The 18,629-nt window shown below is 37.9% G+C and overlaps 1 protein-coding gene across 5 annotated transcripts in view; it reads right to left on the bottom strand.

The window, feature by feature from the left end:
- Positions 1-1,956: 1,956 nt before the first annotated feature.
- KCNIP1 (potassium voltage-gated channel interacting protein 1) overlaps positions 1,957-18,629 on the bottom strand; it is a 598,407-nt gene continuing 581,734 nt past the window's right edge. For all 5 annotated transcript variants that reach the window (XM_007473996.3, XM_007473995.3, XM_007473997.3 and 2 more), the window contains 6 exons: positions 18,158-18,227; positions 17,549-17,619; positions 15,964-16,071; positions 7,471-7,575; positions 3,950-4,012; positions 1,957-2,917 (listed from right to left, as the gene is read on the bottom strand). In XM_007473996.3, coding sequence (XP_007474058.1) covers positions 2,870-2,917; positions 3,950-4,012; positions 7,471-7,575; positions 15,964-16,071; positions 17,549-17,619; positions 18,158-18,227 — 465 coding nt within the window. In that variant the 3' untranslated portion in view covers positions 1,957-2,869. The remainder of the gene's footprint in view (positions 2,918-3,949; positions 4,013-7,470; positions 7,576-15,963; positions 16,072-17,548; positions 17,620-18,157; positions 18,228-18,629) is intronic.

The following is an 18,629-nucleotide window of genomic DNA, read 5'->3' as shown; positions in this document are numbered from 1 at the left end:
TGAGATATGTCATTTGTAGAAAAGATGCCGGAATGGAATACTAATGGGAATTTCCTCACCCAAGAGTTCCCAGTACCAGTGAAGTCCCAGTCCCAGTCCCTAATTCTCCCACATGTCTATTTTTTGCATTGGAATTATTGAGAATTAAAGTAGGTATGTACTATTTTAATTTTGAGGATCTTAAGTGTTGGTGAATAAATTATAATTGTTTTCATAGTATAAACAAGGCAAAATGAATTATGTATTTCTTGATTTATTGGAATTTGAGATAAGGCAAACTCCCTGACTCCTTTCCAAAGAGAACTTGCAAGTCATTTTTCCATTAAGCTACAATTTCCTTATATCTTTTATTTTCATTTCTAGAGATAATGTCAAAATCAATATAGTCTAGTTCTTCCGCTGAGGTCAAATCAGTCACTGGATGAGGCTCTAGCAGGAAATAACCATTGGGAGTCTAAAAATCAATACTCTGCTCCTTTGCCTATTACTTTGTCACCATCCTTGCAGAAGTAGAATCAATACTATTGATTCTAAGGCAGAAGAGTGATAAGGGCTAGGCAATGGGTGGTGAAATGACTTGCCTAGGATCACATACGTAGGACATGTCTGAGGTCAAATTTGAACCCAGGACCTGGTTCTCTATCCACAGAGCCACCAGGTTACCCCCATTTAAAATCTTTGTTTCAGGGTTGCCATAGCCAAAGAATTCAACCACTAGTGTGTGCCTAACCTCTTGTGGTGTCTCTCTTCTTTGAGACTCAAGACAATTGACAAAATCTGTCTTTGGAGGCACAAAGAAGCCTTTATAGTTTGGTAGAAACCTGCTAGGGGCAGCTAGGTGGCAGAGTGGAAATCAGGAAGTCTCATCTTCATGAGTTGAAATCTAGCCTCAGACACTTACTAGCTTTGGGACCCTGGGAAAGTTACTTGACTCTGCTTGCCTCAGTTCCTCTTGTGTAAAATGAGCTGGATTAGGCAATGGCAAACCACATCAGTATTTTTGCCAAGAAACCCTCAAAATGGGATCATGAAGAGTTAGATATGACTGAAATGATTGAACAGCAACAAAAAGCCTACTAGAACTCTGTTGGTGTGGACATGGAGAACCCGTTGTTTTCTCCACAACATTATGAAGCTTTAGAGCAGAACTTGATCTTGTCAACTGGGCTGGAATTCTGTCACAAATTAGCTGTGTGTCCTTGGACAAGTCACTTCTTCCTTAAGGGATTTAGTTCCTCTATTAGAGAATCAGAATGTTGGATTAGATGTCCCTTCTAGCTTTAGCATTTGTAGCTATAAGTCTAGCATTTGTGATTCTGCTATAACTCCATTCAGAATAGAGTGGCTTCTTTTGAACGTGTTCAAAACTAGCCTGTTATCTTTCCTCCACACCTGGTCTTTCTTTTAACTGAACTAGTTTGGTCTATGAAAACAAGAGTTCCTTCTTTCATATGTAACATACTCTGCTAGGTGCAAGAGATTAAAAAGAGGTAAACAAAGTTTCTATCCTCCAGGACCTTGAAGATTTTCGGAGACAGGAAGCAGAAGTTAATACACAAAATGTACACTGAAATTGATATCTATATATGTCTATATATTTGTATCCATGTATGCACCCATAATATACTCATTTACACATGTGTTATTTCCCCAATCAGGGTATAAGTTCCTAGAGGGCAGGGACTACTCACTTTTGTCTTTGTTTCTTCCATGCCTAACAGAATGCCTGGCATGTAGTAGGTGCTTATTAAATACATAGTGATTGCCTGATTGGAATTATACCAGTTCTTTAGAGGTAGAATTATTTATAATGCTGTGCAATCTATTATTCTTGTTTATTGTGAAGTACAGAAACAGTGATTAGCTCTGGGTGACAAAGATATGTGCTTTGACTGCTGACCAGACTTTTGCCTCTCCCAACTCCCCCAACCAAGCAAATCATGAAGAAAATAAAGATTAATAGCATAGGAAACAGTCATGTTTATTGATTAGAACATGGTATAAAATTACAAGGATGACCTTGGGCAAGGGCAGCTAGGTGGGGCATGCAGTGCTGGGCTCTGGGGTAGGAGGAAATGCAGCTACAGAGAGCACTACTAGTGTGTGCCATAGGTCATACCATAGTCCAGTCTGTCCCCTCATCTTCCCTCCCAGGAAAGGTGGAGGACTGACTTACCATTGCGGATGTTAGGCAGAGAACAGTGTAAATAGCCCTTGTGTCTGGAAACATCAAGGGAATTTGGGTCATGAGAATTTGTCATTCTTAATCCACCAGACCCACCCCCAAAGTCCTGGAAAGGGAATCAACATGATGCTGGTTTTCTGAAGATAGCCCTGGTTTGGCCTTACTGCACAAGTTTTTGTTTTTTAGTTTAAATGAAAGGGCATGTTGGTACAGGAGGGCATTGAAGGATGAGCTGAGTAGTTTCCACTCACAGCAGGCAAATAGCAGAGCAACCTCACCACTCAGTGCTTCTGGCATCATTGAATGTGTGAGTCTGAGTTGGGGGATGTGGGAGCACACACAGATTATTGTGCACTAGCAATAAAGCTTTGGGCGGAGGGATCTGTCCATGGTGGCAGCGGCCTGAAGAGATTCACATGCTTTTGAAATGAAATAAAATCCTGTCACTATCTCTTGAGATAAAGAAGAAAGAAGAGGCAGGGTTCTTAGCATTCTGAGACCGAGGCAGGTGGTGGGCATCTATTGGAATTATCCAGTGGAAAATGCTCCCAAAGTTCTTCTTTAAAAGCTTCTCTGCTTAGTTGGTGTGTAGAATCTGAACTGGGGACTGCTCGGTTTCTTGAGGGTTTTTTTTTTCTTTTCTTGGAACAAAGTCTCTGACGTCCAGATGATTTGCTTACTGATTTACATAACATTTTCAAAGAGCTGAAGGGACCTCATGATGTTGTCATCCTGCACAGGGAGGCAAGGAGAAGATAAGAGAGTTAATGAAGAATCACCACATGAGGAACTGGTGGCATATCCTTTGGGACAGCTCCAACCAGCTTCACATCTTCTTTTTATAAGCTTCCTGGCTTTCTCTGTGAGACAAAAAGGGCAAGACTGTCATGTCTGTCTTTTATAAAGAAGCTGTGCCATAGAGTGGGATAGGGATTGGAGGAGATGTGTCAAAGGAGAGGGTGGGCAGTGAGGTCTGGCTGGATTATGAGGATTCTGAGATTGTTTTTTTGGAGAAATCTCTAGGACTTCTGTCAACAGATCCCAAATTCAGTTAATATACTCAGAAAGAGCCCTCTTCCCATAGGAACAAATGGATAAGGTGGGACCCAGAACATAAACAAATCTTTCAAGAAAAGGGGTATCAGGTCTAGTCTTCCAAGGAAACCTAGACATAAATAATAAAACATGCAGTGAGGCATTAAAAGTTGGTGCTCTGAAACTGTTATGCCCTACTAAATATATTTAAAAGTCACTTCAATGGGTAGTTTTGCATTTTTTATATACCCTGCACTTGGCAAAGTGCCTGGCAATAAGCACTTAATAAATGTGTATTGACTGACTAGTGACTATTCTAACTGGGAACCACATTGGCCAATCATTATTCTTCGTAAATAAAGTCTGAAAAAATTCCTGAATCTATTCAAAGGAGTAGTGGATGATTATCAGGAGTTCATTTTATCTGTAACCAATCTAGGGGCTACTGGTTTAGGCAGATTTGGCTATGGGGGAGCTTTTGTTCTTTTTAGGGGGGAGGTTTTTTGTTTGTTTGTTTGTTTTCAGCTGGGCTGAGATTGAATGACTCATAACAGGTATAGCACCAAATTGCCCACTCAGTGCACTTACATCTCTTTATATGCATATTCTATTCAATGTGCCACTGTTTGGCAGGATAAACACAGAAGGCAGCTTCCCTTCTCCCTTCCTACTGAAGCCCAAAGAAACCCCAGACACTCCACAAGCATCATGAATGAAAATTCCCCTCACCTCCTGACAGGATTCAAGAAATTCATCTAAAGTCACGACACCATCTTTGTTCTTGTCCATTTTCTGAAAGACACAACAGGAAGAAAGTCACAAAACACACCACCCACATATGCCCTTGCTTCAAACACACACACACACACACACACACACACATGCACATATAACAAACTCTGGAGTAATGTGTTAGCTTCCCACAGGCCAGACTGCTGTAAACAAGCAACTCCTCACAAAGGGACATTGCACATCTTATAGCTATTGTACTGCTGGAGGAAGGCACAAAAATTGGAATCTATAAAATCATATTATCCAACTCCAACTAATTATCTTCCCTCATAGAGGCTGTTCTAGACCAGATTCTTAAAATCCTCAGCTTTCTTAAACTCTTTTTCTTAAAAATCTGTGCCTCTCACAGTAACAGTAATATTGTGGAACAATCAAATGTGATAGACTTTGCTACTAACAGCAATACAATGACCCAGGACAATTCTGAGGGAGTTGTGAAAAAGAATTCTACCTCTAGAGAAAGAACTGTTGGAGTATGAATGCGGTTGAAAGCATATGATTTTTCACTTGTTTATTTGGGTATATGCTTTGGGTTTGGGGTTTTATAAAATTATTCACTTAAAAATGAATAATATGGAAATATGTTCTATGTAATAAAAAAAAGGAGAATTGATTAGCTTAGGGCAACCAAAGACACCAACTACTGGCTTCACTTCCTCCTTGCTAGAGTACAAAGTAACCATGAAGAAAAGCTCTCAGACACTCAGATACATGATGGGTAACTCAGGCAAGGGATATTCTCTCAGCTCAATTAACTTGAACTGTTCTCAATGGCTCTCCTTATTGACTGTTTTTCCTGCTATGGCTAAGTAAATCTCTTTTTGTTAAAAAATGAAGATAAAAAAGTTTGTGTCTCTCAGCTCTACTCTAAGTGGATGACCTAACCTTTTTTACAGAAAAGATTGAGGCTATCTCTCTTATATACACTCATCTTCACCTCAATATATCTCTGTCCTCACCTCTATTCTCTCAATTTCCCCTTTAGTCTCAGAGGAAGTGCTGCTCTCTAGATTCTATCCTTTCTCACCTCTTTCCAGGACCTATTATCCACAACTATCAATCTAATCTATCAACAATATTTATTGAAAATCTAATATGTGCCCCTCTCCCTTCAGTATTTTCAATCTTTTCCTCACTTCATGGGCCCTTTCCCCTCCACCTTCAAACATGAGTAGGTCATCTCTATCTTATGACAAAAATTCCCTGACTTCGTTGTTTTTTTTCCTTAGCTATAGCTGAGCTATTTTCTCTTTGCTATAACTGCAAAGTTCTGTTTTTTTTTTCTTTTGAAATGTCTAGAATTCAACCCTTTGCTGATTCTTCTGCTACCATCCTAGTCTGGGTCCTCATCATTTCCCCCATTGATGAATGTAACAGGGTCCCAACTTATCCTCATATCTTTTAGCTTTGTAAAAATTCTTCTATACCATTATCTGATATTTCCTAAGTAATTAATTTAATTTTTGGTTAACTGTGAATATAAAGACATTTGACTACCAAATTGTCTATCAAAAAATTCCTAAATTTAGCTGCCAGAACCCTTGATATTACATATCTAATATTTTTTCTGTGCTTCCTAAAAGAAAGTATGACACAATAAATGGGGTCAGGAGAACTTGGTTGAAATCTTACCCTACACAGTACATAGAACCTGGTCACCTCTTTGTAACAATTGATTTACATGGATTACATTTCCTGAAGATCCCACTGATGCCTGTTCTTTTATTTGTTTCTCCCTCACAATTTGTCATTGATTTTGATATGTCTTCTGATAAGTCAATTATCTGACTGTAGACAGACATCTAGAAATAACTTCTGTATTGGTTCCAATTGTTTACTGTCCACTAAGATATAGCTAATTCATTTTTGTGATTTGTTACATCATCTCTACCCCAACCATTTTCTCAAAGAATATATTTGTGGAATGTAGACATGAGGATCTGGTATAATCTACAACCATTTGGCCCCTCTTGTTTCTTAATCTTACTTTCTAATATATTTTACCATCCTTCCCTCTGCTCATCTTTTCATTAAAAGCAAGTATTTAATTTGAAGGTCCTACTATGTTCTTCATAAAGTTAGTCTTCATCTTCATTCTCTGCAATAGATGTTGGCATTTAACCTGCATTTATTTTTTGTTGTTGTCTTCATTCAAACTCTTATCCTGAGCATTTCTATATGACATGATCAGATGTCCTATGAAGCAAGGTTTCTTATTGTCTTCAGATGAAAAATAAAGTCAGTTCCTTTATTTGCTTCTCCAAGGGGAACCAGTAAGCTATATTCTTTAACTTAGCAACAACTTCCTTTGGCATTTTGATTTCATTTAATGGTCAGATTTTTGTTGTTGATTCTTCATTTTAAAAGAGGACTAATGATCCCATGGTGTGATGTCTTGACTTGTGCATGAATTGGATATAAGTGAGGCAGAGTTGCACAAAATCAACTTTCTCTTACAGAGTTATCTAAGACTAGTGGCAGGGCAACAGGATGACTGGTGATGGCCAGATGCAGTGGATGACAATGGTGTCTTAGATATCTGACCAAGGTCTAAAATGCTACATAGTGTCTGCTTCAGCTGCCTTCATGGCCACTGGAATGAGTTGTTCTCATCCACTTATTCTGCATGGGGTAGGTATCTCTTCTAACTCACCAATGGGTTTGAGACCTATCAGTTACCCTCAACCTGGTTTGCCCATTTGCTGAGATGGTTTGTACTAGACGGTGGTCACACACATGCTACAGCTTCTTGGATTCACCAGTGATACTTGGACAGAAGGTGGACACCAAAGGTGGATGAGCAGCCCTGAAAAGGGCTCAGCAAGTCTTCACACCTGAAGTGTTAGTCCTCTCTGATCACCTTATACAGACTATGTATATGACTAAGTTTTGTTACTAGTGCATTTAACTCACTAGTTATTAGACAAAGACCCCATATTTAAATTACCAACAGTTTGAAACTGGACTAAAACTTGTTTCTTAGCTATCTCTTCTACCTTTTCTAATACTAAGTCACTGTCACTGCAAATATAATTGAAGGTCATCCGGGAAAGGTGAAATTTTCTTTGTTTTTTTTCTTTGTATTTTTTCTTGTTTTTTCTTTGTTTCATGAATTGCTATTAACAAAGGACTGTGCATCATTCAGCCAGTCTACCAGGATTGAGCAATTGATATGTAGCAAGGTTGATCCTTGGAAAAGATATATCATATATCACCGGAACCATTTTGGAAATATTTGCAGTATGGTAAAACCATCCAATGCTTCTGCAGTGAGATACACAAAGGCAGAGACTGCTTTTCACACTTCTCTTTGTGATCCTCCTATGTTTATTTAGTTCAAGAGTATAGCACAGTAGGCATTCAATATACACTTGTTCATTGATTACAAAAAGGAGCAATTGGAAACTATCATTGTCTCTGCCTAGCTTCTATTAAGGGTACTAGGAATGTGGGCTTACCTGGAAAAACACATCTACATGTTGTCTTGGAGTGTCGTCTTTGAGCACTGGGTAAGTGTATTTTCCCATCATGTCATAAATGGCCTTGACAATATCTATCATCTCCTGGAGCAGGAACACATAAACACACAACATGGTAATTGAGATGGTAAATCTGAACAGGGCACACTGTTTCATCTCCTTTAATATGGACTGTGGCTTTCTGTTTGTTTTGCCACAAGAAACAGGCAAAGAGAAGCTTTCCTTCTGGAGATCAGTGCTCTCACCCTTTTTGACTGGAAAAAGCATCCCTGAGAACCTTTCTTTTCCTATTTGCCTCCTAGACTCAATGGGAAGGAGTCCCCTTGGAATGTCTGGAAAAATAGGAAAATGTCATTCTGGTGTGGTAGACTTGAACTGACAAAAATAGCAGTTAAGTTTGGAGAATATTTTAAGATTCTAATTTTTGTTTTGTTTTATTCCTTTTAGAAATTGTATGAGGCAGGGCAGCACAGTGGATAGAGTGGCAGGCCCAGAGTCAGGATGATCTGGGTTCAAATATGACCTCAAATACTTACTAGTTGTATCACCCTGGGCAAGTTACTTAACCATGATTACCTAGCCTCTACTGCTTTTCTTTGTATACTTAATATTTAATTCTAAGATAGAAGTTAAGGGTTTTTATTTTTTTATTTTTATTTATTATTATTATTTTTTTAAACCCTTACCTTCCATCTTGGAATCAATACTATGTATTGGTTCCAAGGCAGAAGAGTGGTAAGGGCTAGGCAATGGGGATTAAGTGACTTTCCCAGGGTCACACAGCTAGGAAGTGTCTGAGGTCAGATTTGAACCTAGGACCTCCTGTCTCTAGGCCTGGCTTTCAATTTACTGAGCTACCCAGCTGCCCCTGAGGGTTTTTAAAAAAAGAAAACACACAGGTTATATTACTGGTTTGAACCAAGTTTCTAGGTTTTTACCTAAAATATTCAGAAATAATAAGGGCTGACGCTAGGGAGTTTAGGACCTAGCAGATGCAGACATGGAGAGGGAGGTTTCATCAGTTTAGTTCCAGGGAAGTTGTGGGGAGAACCTGAAAGGAAGTATGTTTTCCAGGTTGATTATAGGTATATGAACTTGAGTATTTTATTTTTTTACCAACAGTTACTGGAATCATCTCCCCTCCCATCAACTAATTCCCTTTGTTACTTGTTAAATACCAGCAACACTAGGTTCCCTCATCCCCAAAAGGGGCTAATGTGATCACCCCATTTGCTATAGTCTAAGGACATATCCTATTAAAAGCTACATATTAATATCCATTTTGCAAGGTTCAACAATTGAAACATTATAATGGATTGCATATGTCTTAAGAAAAAAAGAACTAAGATCAGAAAAAAAGTTAAGACATTTAATAGTTACAACAAGTAAAAAAAAACATGTTGTAGTTCTGGATGAAATTCAATAAAGAGAAATATTTCAGGGGAAAAATGTACTCTTTTTTGAAGGTTGAAAACTTCCTTCTTTTTCTCACTGAATTGTTTTGACTTTTCTAGATGCTTTTCTAAAGCTGAGCTCTGACTTTGATTAGTTGATAGTCATCCATGGGCACAATCATGAAATAGGACAAGTTGGCTTTTTTTTTCTTACTTCCTTTCTTCAGTATCATTATTTCTTTCTTATACCACACTTTTTTTTTTCTATCCTTCAATTCTTCCATTCCCTCTTCTCTTCTTCCATTTTTCTTTTGCTGCAATATAGGGCAAGCAGATCAACTGAATTCTCAGAAAGTTGTTACCAATTTAGCATGTTATCCCTCCCAAAGGTATATTCACACTAGCAGCCAGAATCTTAGAAACACAAGATTTTAATGCAAAGAAATAAATTTCTAATTATGGCTTTCAGAAATGAAGATGGGGTGGGTGTAGGGAAGAAGATATTTTGAGTCAAGCAATTTTCCTTGTGCCCCTAAAATAATTTAATCTACACATCTTCTTCATCTACATTAATCTATCTCTCTGAAGTTTTTTTTTTTTAACATTCATATTGTATGCTGAATTACTATGTCTATCTACTCCCTTCTCTAATTCATACCCCAGTTGAGGCAGTTTCATCTCTGGCAGCCTTTTCCCACTCCCAACATCCAAATCTTGGTAGACATAGAGGAGAGGTGGAATGGAAGATTTTATTTATGTGGGTTGTCCTACTAGGGGCTCCATAAATTCTTGATAGGATGATTGATTGGTTGCCATCACTGTTAGTGTCACCCTACCCACCCAAGCAATCTTTTTTCAAGCATACTCAATTGTGTCAGCATCTCAATTATTTAAATATTATTTTAAAGTTTAAATGGGAAAATTTCTTAAACCAAATGAGATCTTGGTTCACTGTTCAGTAAGGAAAATTTGGGGTTTTAGTCTCTTGGGGATTTATTTTGAAATTAATACTATAAATGTCTGTTCTGACTTTCAATTCATGACTTAGTTTAAGCTCTTACATTTAAAGAAGAAGTCTGGCACATAGGTCTAGAAATCTAGTTCTGGGTCTGCCACTTACTTGCTATATGATCTTGGACAAGTCATTTAATCTCTCTGAAGCTGTTTCTTACTCTTGAAATATCAGAAATAATATCTGTCCCACTTATCCTACTGAACTTGTGAGGCTGGAATAAGATAATGGATAAAAATGTGCTTTATAAACTGCTGAAGCACTGTAAACCTTTGGAATGATATTATAATTTCTCATGAATCCAGAGTAGTATATCCCTGGCTTTCCCAGATCCATCTCTGGGTAGAGATACAACTTAATTTAGCTTATGATCCCATATGTTCCATCTTGAAGAAATCTAGAAAGTTTGATTATATCCAGGCCAATGAAAGAAAGACTCTTCATTTGTCTATTTTTAAGGATTATGTTTAAAATTAAAAGTTTCAGAAATAGAAATAACAATTTTAATAGATTAAATAAGAATTGGTACGTAGGCACATAGAAAAAGAAACTTTGATCACTCAAACAATAAACATTCATTGAGTATCTGCTATATTTCAAGTACTATGCTAAACCATTGAGAGCAAGCCACCATTCCATCACAGAAGAGATTAAAGGCACGCAGCTTGACAGAAGCTCCGGATTTGGAGAAGAGATGTCTAAATTTTTTGAGAAAGAATAAAGAAGATTTGGTAGGCAAATATATTGAAAGGTAAGTCAGTCCAAAAAAGGATGAGAACTCTGCAATTCTGACAAAATGAGTGGAGATCATTCTGGTACAAAGGGAAGAGAGGTCTGCCTGTGTAGGTGCAGAAGGATTTCATCACCAATATCAGGTCTTAAAAAGACAGGTATAGAAAGTGAAAACGGGATTAAGTTATTGAGGTGAATAAAAAAGAGTATGGTCCCATAAGAATTGTGTCAGGAATGCTTAAACTCACAGCAAATCAAAGCTGAAGCTGAATTCTAAGAATGATGAAGCTATTGCTCCAGGTGGATCAGATGATGGCAATAGATTACAGTGAGAAGGCTGAACTACTCAACTCTCATTTTTTTCTCTCTTGTCCAAGGGGAATGACATTTGGGCCAGGAATAAGTGGAGGAAAAATAATGTTTAGCTTGGGCATGGAAACCCAAGATAAGAAAAGAGACAGTTAGCATGCAGTTATCCTCAATGAAGTTGCCAGGACAAACTATATACTGAGGTTCTGAAATAATCAAAAGATGTGATCCCCGAGACACTACCAATATTCTTTGAAAGCTTTTAGGGGAATATGGAAGTGTTGCAGTCTAAAAAGGAGTGAATATTGTTCCAATTTTTTAAAAAAGAAAAAGGGTATATTCTGTAGACTAGAGACTAATGTGTTTAACTTCTATTATGGTAAAATCCTAGGATACATTATTAAAGAATTGTTATGTAGGGACATAGAAAAAGATACATTGATCACACAAACAAACATTTATTGAACATTTGCTATCTGTCAAGCACTATGTTTAAACACTAGGGCAACAAAAAGGCAAAAGGCTGTGCCTATCCTCAAGGAGCTCACAATCTAATGGTTAAAGCCAGCATAGTTTCATAAAGAGGTCATGGCAGAGCTCATATTTCATTTTTTTTTTTTGGTAGAGCAACTAGACTAATAGGTAAGATGGATGTGGCCAATAAAAATTTCAATAAAGCATTTTACAAAGTCTCATACATTATATTTATGGATGAGAGAAGATATTGACTACACAGCAGAACAATTGGGTCAATTTCAAACTAATTTAATAAGTGGAGTCAAAGAGTAGTCATTAATGAATTTAAATCATCTTGGAAAGAAGTCCTTAGTGGAACATTTCAATCCTATCCTCAGTCTTGCACTGTCCAAAACTTCCTTAGTGATATATTAAAGGTATAGATGATTTTCCTGCCAAATGTTTTGATGATACAAAGACTGGAAGGATAAGTTAACAACTGGGATGATAGAATATCATTTGAATATTTAAAAAGGCTAGACCAATGGGCCAAAGTGAATAAAATGAAATTTAAAAGGCATAATTGAAAAGTTCTATACTTGGATTAAAAGAGAATCAGCTTCCCAAAGATAAGATGAGGGGGGGAGGGGAAGGAAAGACATGTCTAGACAACAGTCTGTGCAAAATTCTTCCAATCTAAAGCTGCTATGGGTCAGGGGTACCTGGTAACTCAAAAAGTCATCATTATTCTTGAGAGAACTGAAGTATACAGAAGAAGAGAGGACTAAAAGAACACAGAGCTAGAGCTGGAAGGCACCTCAGATGTCATTTAGTCCAATTTTTTGATTTTGCAGATGGGGAAAGTGTAGACCAGGAAAGCTGTAATATTGCCCAAGATCACATTGGTATTAAGTAAGCATTAGGCATGAGTTGAATCCTGGTCTTCTGACTCTAGAACCAGTTCCCTGACCACTGAAACATATCTATTATTTTTTCTTTGGATCAGATCTCTTCTGGAGTACAATCTTCAATTCTAGGTACCCTGCTTTAGGAAAGATTTAGATAAGATGGAATGTCTGAAAGAGAAGAACTAGGATCATCAGAAGACTGGGAAATGTGACATGAGGTTTGGTTGAAGGACCAGGGGATGTTTAGCTTGGAAAAGAGAAGACTGAGAGGGGATATGAGAGGGGATATGTAGTCATATATGTCGTCTTAATGTGGAGGAGGATTAGGCTTTTTTATTTACTTGACCCTAATGACAGAAATAGAAGTAATGTGTGGTATAGGAGATAAATTCCTGAGTCTGGAGTAAGGAAGAACTAACTGGCTTTAAGATATTTATTAGCTATGTGACCTCTGGCAAGTTACTTAACCTCTGTTTGCCTCAGTTTCCTTAACTGTAAAATGAGGAGAATAATTGAACCTATCTTGTTATGAGAATTAAATGAGATAGTATTTTTTTTAACTTTTACCTTCTGTCTTTGTATCAATTCTAAAACAAAAGTTCAGCAAGACTAGGCAATGGGGGTTAAATAATGACTTGCTCAGGGTCATATAGCTAGGAAGTGTCTGAGGCCAGATTTGAATCTTTCATGTTCTTTCAATTGTGCTACCTCATTGCCCCAAGAGATAATATTTGAAAGCATTTTAGCACAGTGCTTGGCATATAGTAGGCATTATATAAATGCTAGCTACTACTATTATTAGTTGCTAAGAGGAAAATAGGTCTGATGCTGATAGAGAACACTTCCTAACAATTAGAGTTGTATCAAAATGGAATAAAAGGGCTTGACCAGAAGTGAATGCTTCCTTACGAAAAATCTTCAATTGGAAGCTATATGACCAACTAGTTAGGGATCTTAAGTGGCTCTAGGTCAGGTAGGACCCTTGAGGTTCCTCTCAGTTTTTAGATTTACTGATTCTGTCCTCTATTGTCCAAACAAAATACCCCCCTAGTCTTTCAACAAATTCCTTTTACCTCATCTGAGTATTTCCTAATATGTGTATGCCTTTATTAATTTGGAGCTTGTAGAAACAGCATTGGATTTTGGAGTCAGAGGACTTGGATTCAAATCCTGGCTTTGCTACTATGTGACTTTAGGCAAGTTCCCTCCCTCAGTCTCAGTTTCCTTACTCATAAAATGAGGGGGATTGGCTTCCTGGCAATAAGTAATTCTTAATTAGCAAATTAACTTAGAATCAATGACACAATTTCATGTATAATTTAGATCTATAAGCACCTTTGAGGCCATATAGTTCAAACCTCTCATTTTACAGATGAGAAAATTGAGGTCCAGAGATGAGAAATTACTTGTCTAAGGTTGGCCAAACAATATATAATAAATGTACTCTAGCATAAAAATTTCAGCTCATGTTCACCTCAGGCATGACACTCAGATAAGAAGGTCTAGTTTCCTTTTTTTGGTAGGACAACTCATCTAGCTTTTCACCAAGAGATATATTATTCATTTCACCTTCTGGAGAAAAGATGTAGAGAATAAGGGGATTTCTTCCTATTTTGAAGGAAAAGGTAGGTAGATTAAGGGGTGGTTGAAGGTAATATGATGTGTCTTTATAAGAACCAGACCTGGAAGCTGGGTACCTAGAGCTTCAGTCTAGTGTGTTTTCCATAGTTCAAAATATCTCTTAGGGAACTCATAAGGCCAAGGAAGTCAGACCTGTTCTTTAGTACAATAGAAAATTCAGCCTCCAGACAGAATGGTAGTTTTTTGTTTTTTTTTCTAATCACCCTACCTTTTTTCCAGTTGAGCTTTGGAGTATTAAAGCATATTTTCAATCATTTTGATTTAGAAATGAGCCTATGACAATGGAATTTTCACTCTATGCATGTCTGTTATCTCACTTTCTCTCTGGGCTTGGCAATTCTGCTATTGTGAGAGCTGGTCCTCTTTGTTGGACTAATCTTTGTTGGATGAGTACTGAGAAAAAGAGGAAGATGGGCAGATATAGCAGAAAAAGGGAAATGCTTCTGCTTGAGCATTCATGAATAATGGCTTTATTTTCCTTTGTCATGAGTAGTAGAGGAAAGGCACCAGGCCCATCAGCAGCTGATTTAATAACAGGATAATTATGCACCATTTTAAGAATTCTAGGGTGGAATTTAAAATAGGACATTGTGATTTCTTTTCTAGAGAATCTCTAACATGAGCAGGATTAGGCTTCATAGAAAACCACAGCACACTCCTTTTCTTATCCTCTCAGGTCCCCCTCCATTGCCTGACCCTTAAATAGAAGCTGAAATAGGTAAAAGCCCAGAGACTGATTTATTCTTGACCTTGGTTTAAGCAGAAGACAGATCCTTCCATTTATTGATGATATAACAGAAAAGAACTTTGGACTTCAAGTTAGAAGTCAGGTTGGTGCCCCATTTTTGTCACTTACTAGCTATGCAAACTTGGGCAAGTGATTGATTCCACATTCCCATGAGTTTTAGTCTCCTTCTCTGTAAAATGATGAACCTTAATTAAAAGCTGAAATGTCCATAGGATCATAGTGTTGTAGGAAGGAATCATGGAGGCCATCTAGTCCAGCCCTCTCATTTTAAAGATGAATGTAAGACCCAGAGAGGTGAAGATGCCAGTGTTATAAAGGAACTAAGTGGTAGAACTTAGATTTGAACCTCTATATTCTGACTTCAAATACCTTTTATCATACCCTACCACCTGCTTCACATGTATGTTGTGAGGATGAGAGGTCATTTTGTATGGAAAAAAATATAAAACTTGGAATCACTTTACACATGTAAGGGATTATTCATTGTTCAGTTTTTTTCAGTCATGTTCAACTGTGATTCCATTTGAGGTTTTCTTGGTAAAGATACTGGAGTAGTTTGCCCTTTCCTTTTATGGCTCAATTTACAAATGAGGAAACTGAGGCAAACAAGGTGAAGTGACTTGTCACAGGTTATATATCCAGTAACTTTCTGAGGTTAGATCTGAACTCAGGAAGATGAGTCTTCCTAATATACCTGGGCTCTATCCACTATGCCACCTACTTGCCCAGAGAAAATGAGGCCAGATTGTTAATTGTAAAATAAATTGCCCAGAATCACAAACATTGTAAATAGCAGAGGTGGTATTTGAATCTAGGTCCTCTGATTCCAAGTTCAGGGTTGGTTTTTTTTTTTTTTTCATTATATCCCCTCTCTCTGAATGTGAGGCAGATCCTTATCTCTCTATTATATATCCTGCTGGGAGGGCAACCTTTAGTTGATTACACTAAACTGTAAATGGGTTTATAAGATCCTTGTCAGAGATCAGGTTATTATCATTGGAGAGAGGGTTGGGGAGAGAAAGGAGAGAGCTGTTAGAAAAGGGAGTGGAGTGGGGGAGTGAGAGGTACAAAGACAAATTTTGCAGATTTTCCAAGAACCCATTGTCCTCTCTCCAAATAGATATGCCCTTTTCCTGTGGGCCCTGTTTAGGGCAGCTCTACCCTCATAGCTCCAGTTGTTTTACTTTTAATTAGGGGTTTATAAAAGATTAATCTTTAGTAGCAGACCTTCTACCAATTGAAGTTCCTGCCCCTGGGTCCCACCATGCTTACCTCCTTATTTATATAGCCATCCTTATTGATGTCATACAAATTGAATGTCCACCTCAGTTTCTCATGGACGGTTCCTCTCAGCAAAATCGACAGAGCAGTTACAAAATCCTGTTAAGGAGTGGGAGCCACAAGGGTCATCACCAGAGAAGCAGCGCTTAAAACCAGGAAAGCATAGTGACATGCACATTACTGAGTACATTACATTCAGTGCCTGCTGAATGAAAGAACGAACTAATGACCAAATGATTCTTGGGGGAACCTCATCATTGTGGCAGCCCTCTTGACCTTGGATCTCTGTCTCTGTTTTCTATTTGTATTCTCATTACTTAGCATGGTGCTTTGTGCATAGTAATTGCTTAATAAATACTTATTCATCCATTCAGTCATTCATGGATCAGAACAACTCAGTTTACTAGGATCCTTACTTTCTGAGTTATAGGGAAGGTATCATTGCTTGTGTCCTCTTTGAGGGGGAAGACCTACCTAAATAATAAGAATAAATATAATGACCACTTACTTTTACTTTTACAGTTCACAAAGCGTCTACAGTGTCATCTCACTTGTAATAATTCTGTAAGCTATTCAAGTTACATATTGTGAGATCCATTTTACGTGTTCATAGGATCATAGGATCATAGATTGAAAATGGGAAGGATCCTTAGAGGTCATGTAGTCCAACATGTCAGTTTTTAGATGAGAGCCCAGGGAAGGGAAGTGATTTTGCTGAACTATACACAGATAGTGTCAGATAAAGGACTTGGTCCCAGGTCTTGATACTGCTCATTGGAATCTCCTCTGATGAAGAAAAGAAGATTTAGGGGTAGATGTGATAACTGTCTTGATAATTGAAGAGCTATTTTGTGGGAGAGAGATTAGATGTATCTTTAACCACAGAAGAGATAAATAGGAGTAATGGGAAGAAGAGGAAGACAGGCAAATTTAGGCTCAATGAAAGGAAATACTGAATTACTTAAAAATGTAATAGGCCGCTCTGAGTATATTTTCCCCTCACCTTTAGGTCTCCAAATGAAGGCTAGCTGACAACTGACTGGGGTAATTCTTGAGAGCATTCTTGGTTGGGAATGGGCTGAATTAGAAGGGCTTGGAAATCCCTTTTAACTCTAAAAATTTGTGAAACTGAGGTTCAGAGGAGCAAAATGATTTGCTAAAGATCATACAACTAATAAATGATAGAATGAGGAGTTAAAATGAGATCTTCTACCTTCAAGTCCCACATTCTTTCTATTACATCAAGTTTCTGGTGGATTTCTACATGTATGTAGCAAAAGTGACTATTGTGATTTCAATAAGATGCTTTTGACTGAATTTGGTATAAGAGTTTCATTAGTTCAATTATCCTCTAGAGGGAATTTGAGGAAAAGGTGATGGGGCAGCCTGAGCATTCATGTCTTATCAGTCAAGAGAGTTCTAGTCCCAGCACTCTCACTAAGTAGCTGTATAACTTTGGGCAAGTCATTTCACTTTATAGGGCCTCAGTTTCCTTCTGTTTAAAATGAGGGGGATTGCTCTATATGTTAAGTTCCTTTCAGTGGTAAAATTCTATAATTCTAGTTAATGACCATACCTCAAATTTCACAGAACCCGTTTGAGTGGTATCAAAGGCATTGAAGAGATAATGAGCATACATGCTAGCATCTGCAAAACAAGAAGGGGCATCTTTATTAAGAGATCAAGGAAGACAGAATAACAGAGGAATTTGCTTTGGGGAGTGCTTTTCCTCTTCTCTATAGGCCTTTCAGTGTGAATATAACCCCATGTATTTGGTGAGGAAAGAGACAGAATCAAGAGGGTTTGGGTATGGTACTTAGAGGGTACCATATGTACTGGACACTACAATGTACCATACTTGGAGAGTAATTCTTTCTAGATGGGATGATGGTTGAATATGGCATATGATGGTTTGGGGAAATTGCTTTGGGAAGATTTTTTTTTCCTTCCTCGATGAGTTTTCCACTTTGAATTTAACCCCATGTTTTTGATGAGGAAAGAGTATGGTATGGTATGGTATTTGGAGAGTACCATATATACTTGGTACCACAAGGCACTATCCTTGGAGAGTATTCCATCTAATGGGGAGAATGGTTGGATAATGGCACATGACGGTTTGGGGTAGAATCTTTTAATCCTGCAAAAAATTACTTCCTCCTGCCTCCTTCCACTCAGCTCAACTTACCTCCATGGGGGAAAAACTGGGAGTATATCTGTTTGAATGTTTCTTCATTAACCACTCCACTGGGGCACTCCTGTTTGGGAGAAGAGAGAGAGTCTCTGTGTGCTACCTGAATACTCATTGCACAGATGATAGGCTGGGCAGATTCCATGTGGATTGGGACATCGCTGATTCCCACTATCAGGTTGGCTTTTCATGCCAATCCCTGGGTAGGCAGGAATTGTGCTTGGTGTCACCAGCATTTATTACATTTGTGACATTGCATTAGATAATGACCATTACTGATTTCTATGTGACAGGGTGAGTAAAAAAGTAAATAAGATGAATGAATCTTCCAGTGATGAAATCAGACAGTAAAACCATACTAAGGAACTGTCAGGTTTTAGTGTTACTAAAACCAACAATATGGAAGTAGATCGAAGACTGATTGGAATCAGGGGATTGGAATCAACTGGAAGTAACTGCAGTGTTGGTA

This window comes from Monodelphis domestica, chromosome 1 (assembly GCF_027887165.1).
Source record: "Monodelphis domestica isolate mMonDom1 chromosome 1, mMonDom1.pri, whole genome shotgun sequence".
NCBI classification, from domain to species: Eukaryota; Metazoa; Chordata; class Mammalia; order Didelphimorphia; family Didelphidae; genus Monodelphis; species Monodelphis domestica.
Note: the sequence above shows the minus strand (reverse complement) of the source record. Positions and strands in the feature narration are given on the sequence as shown.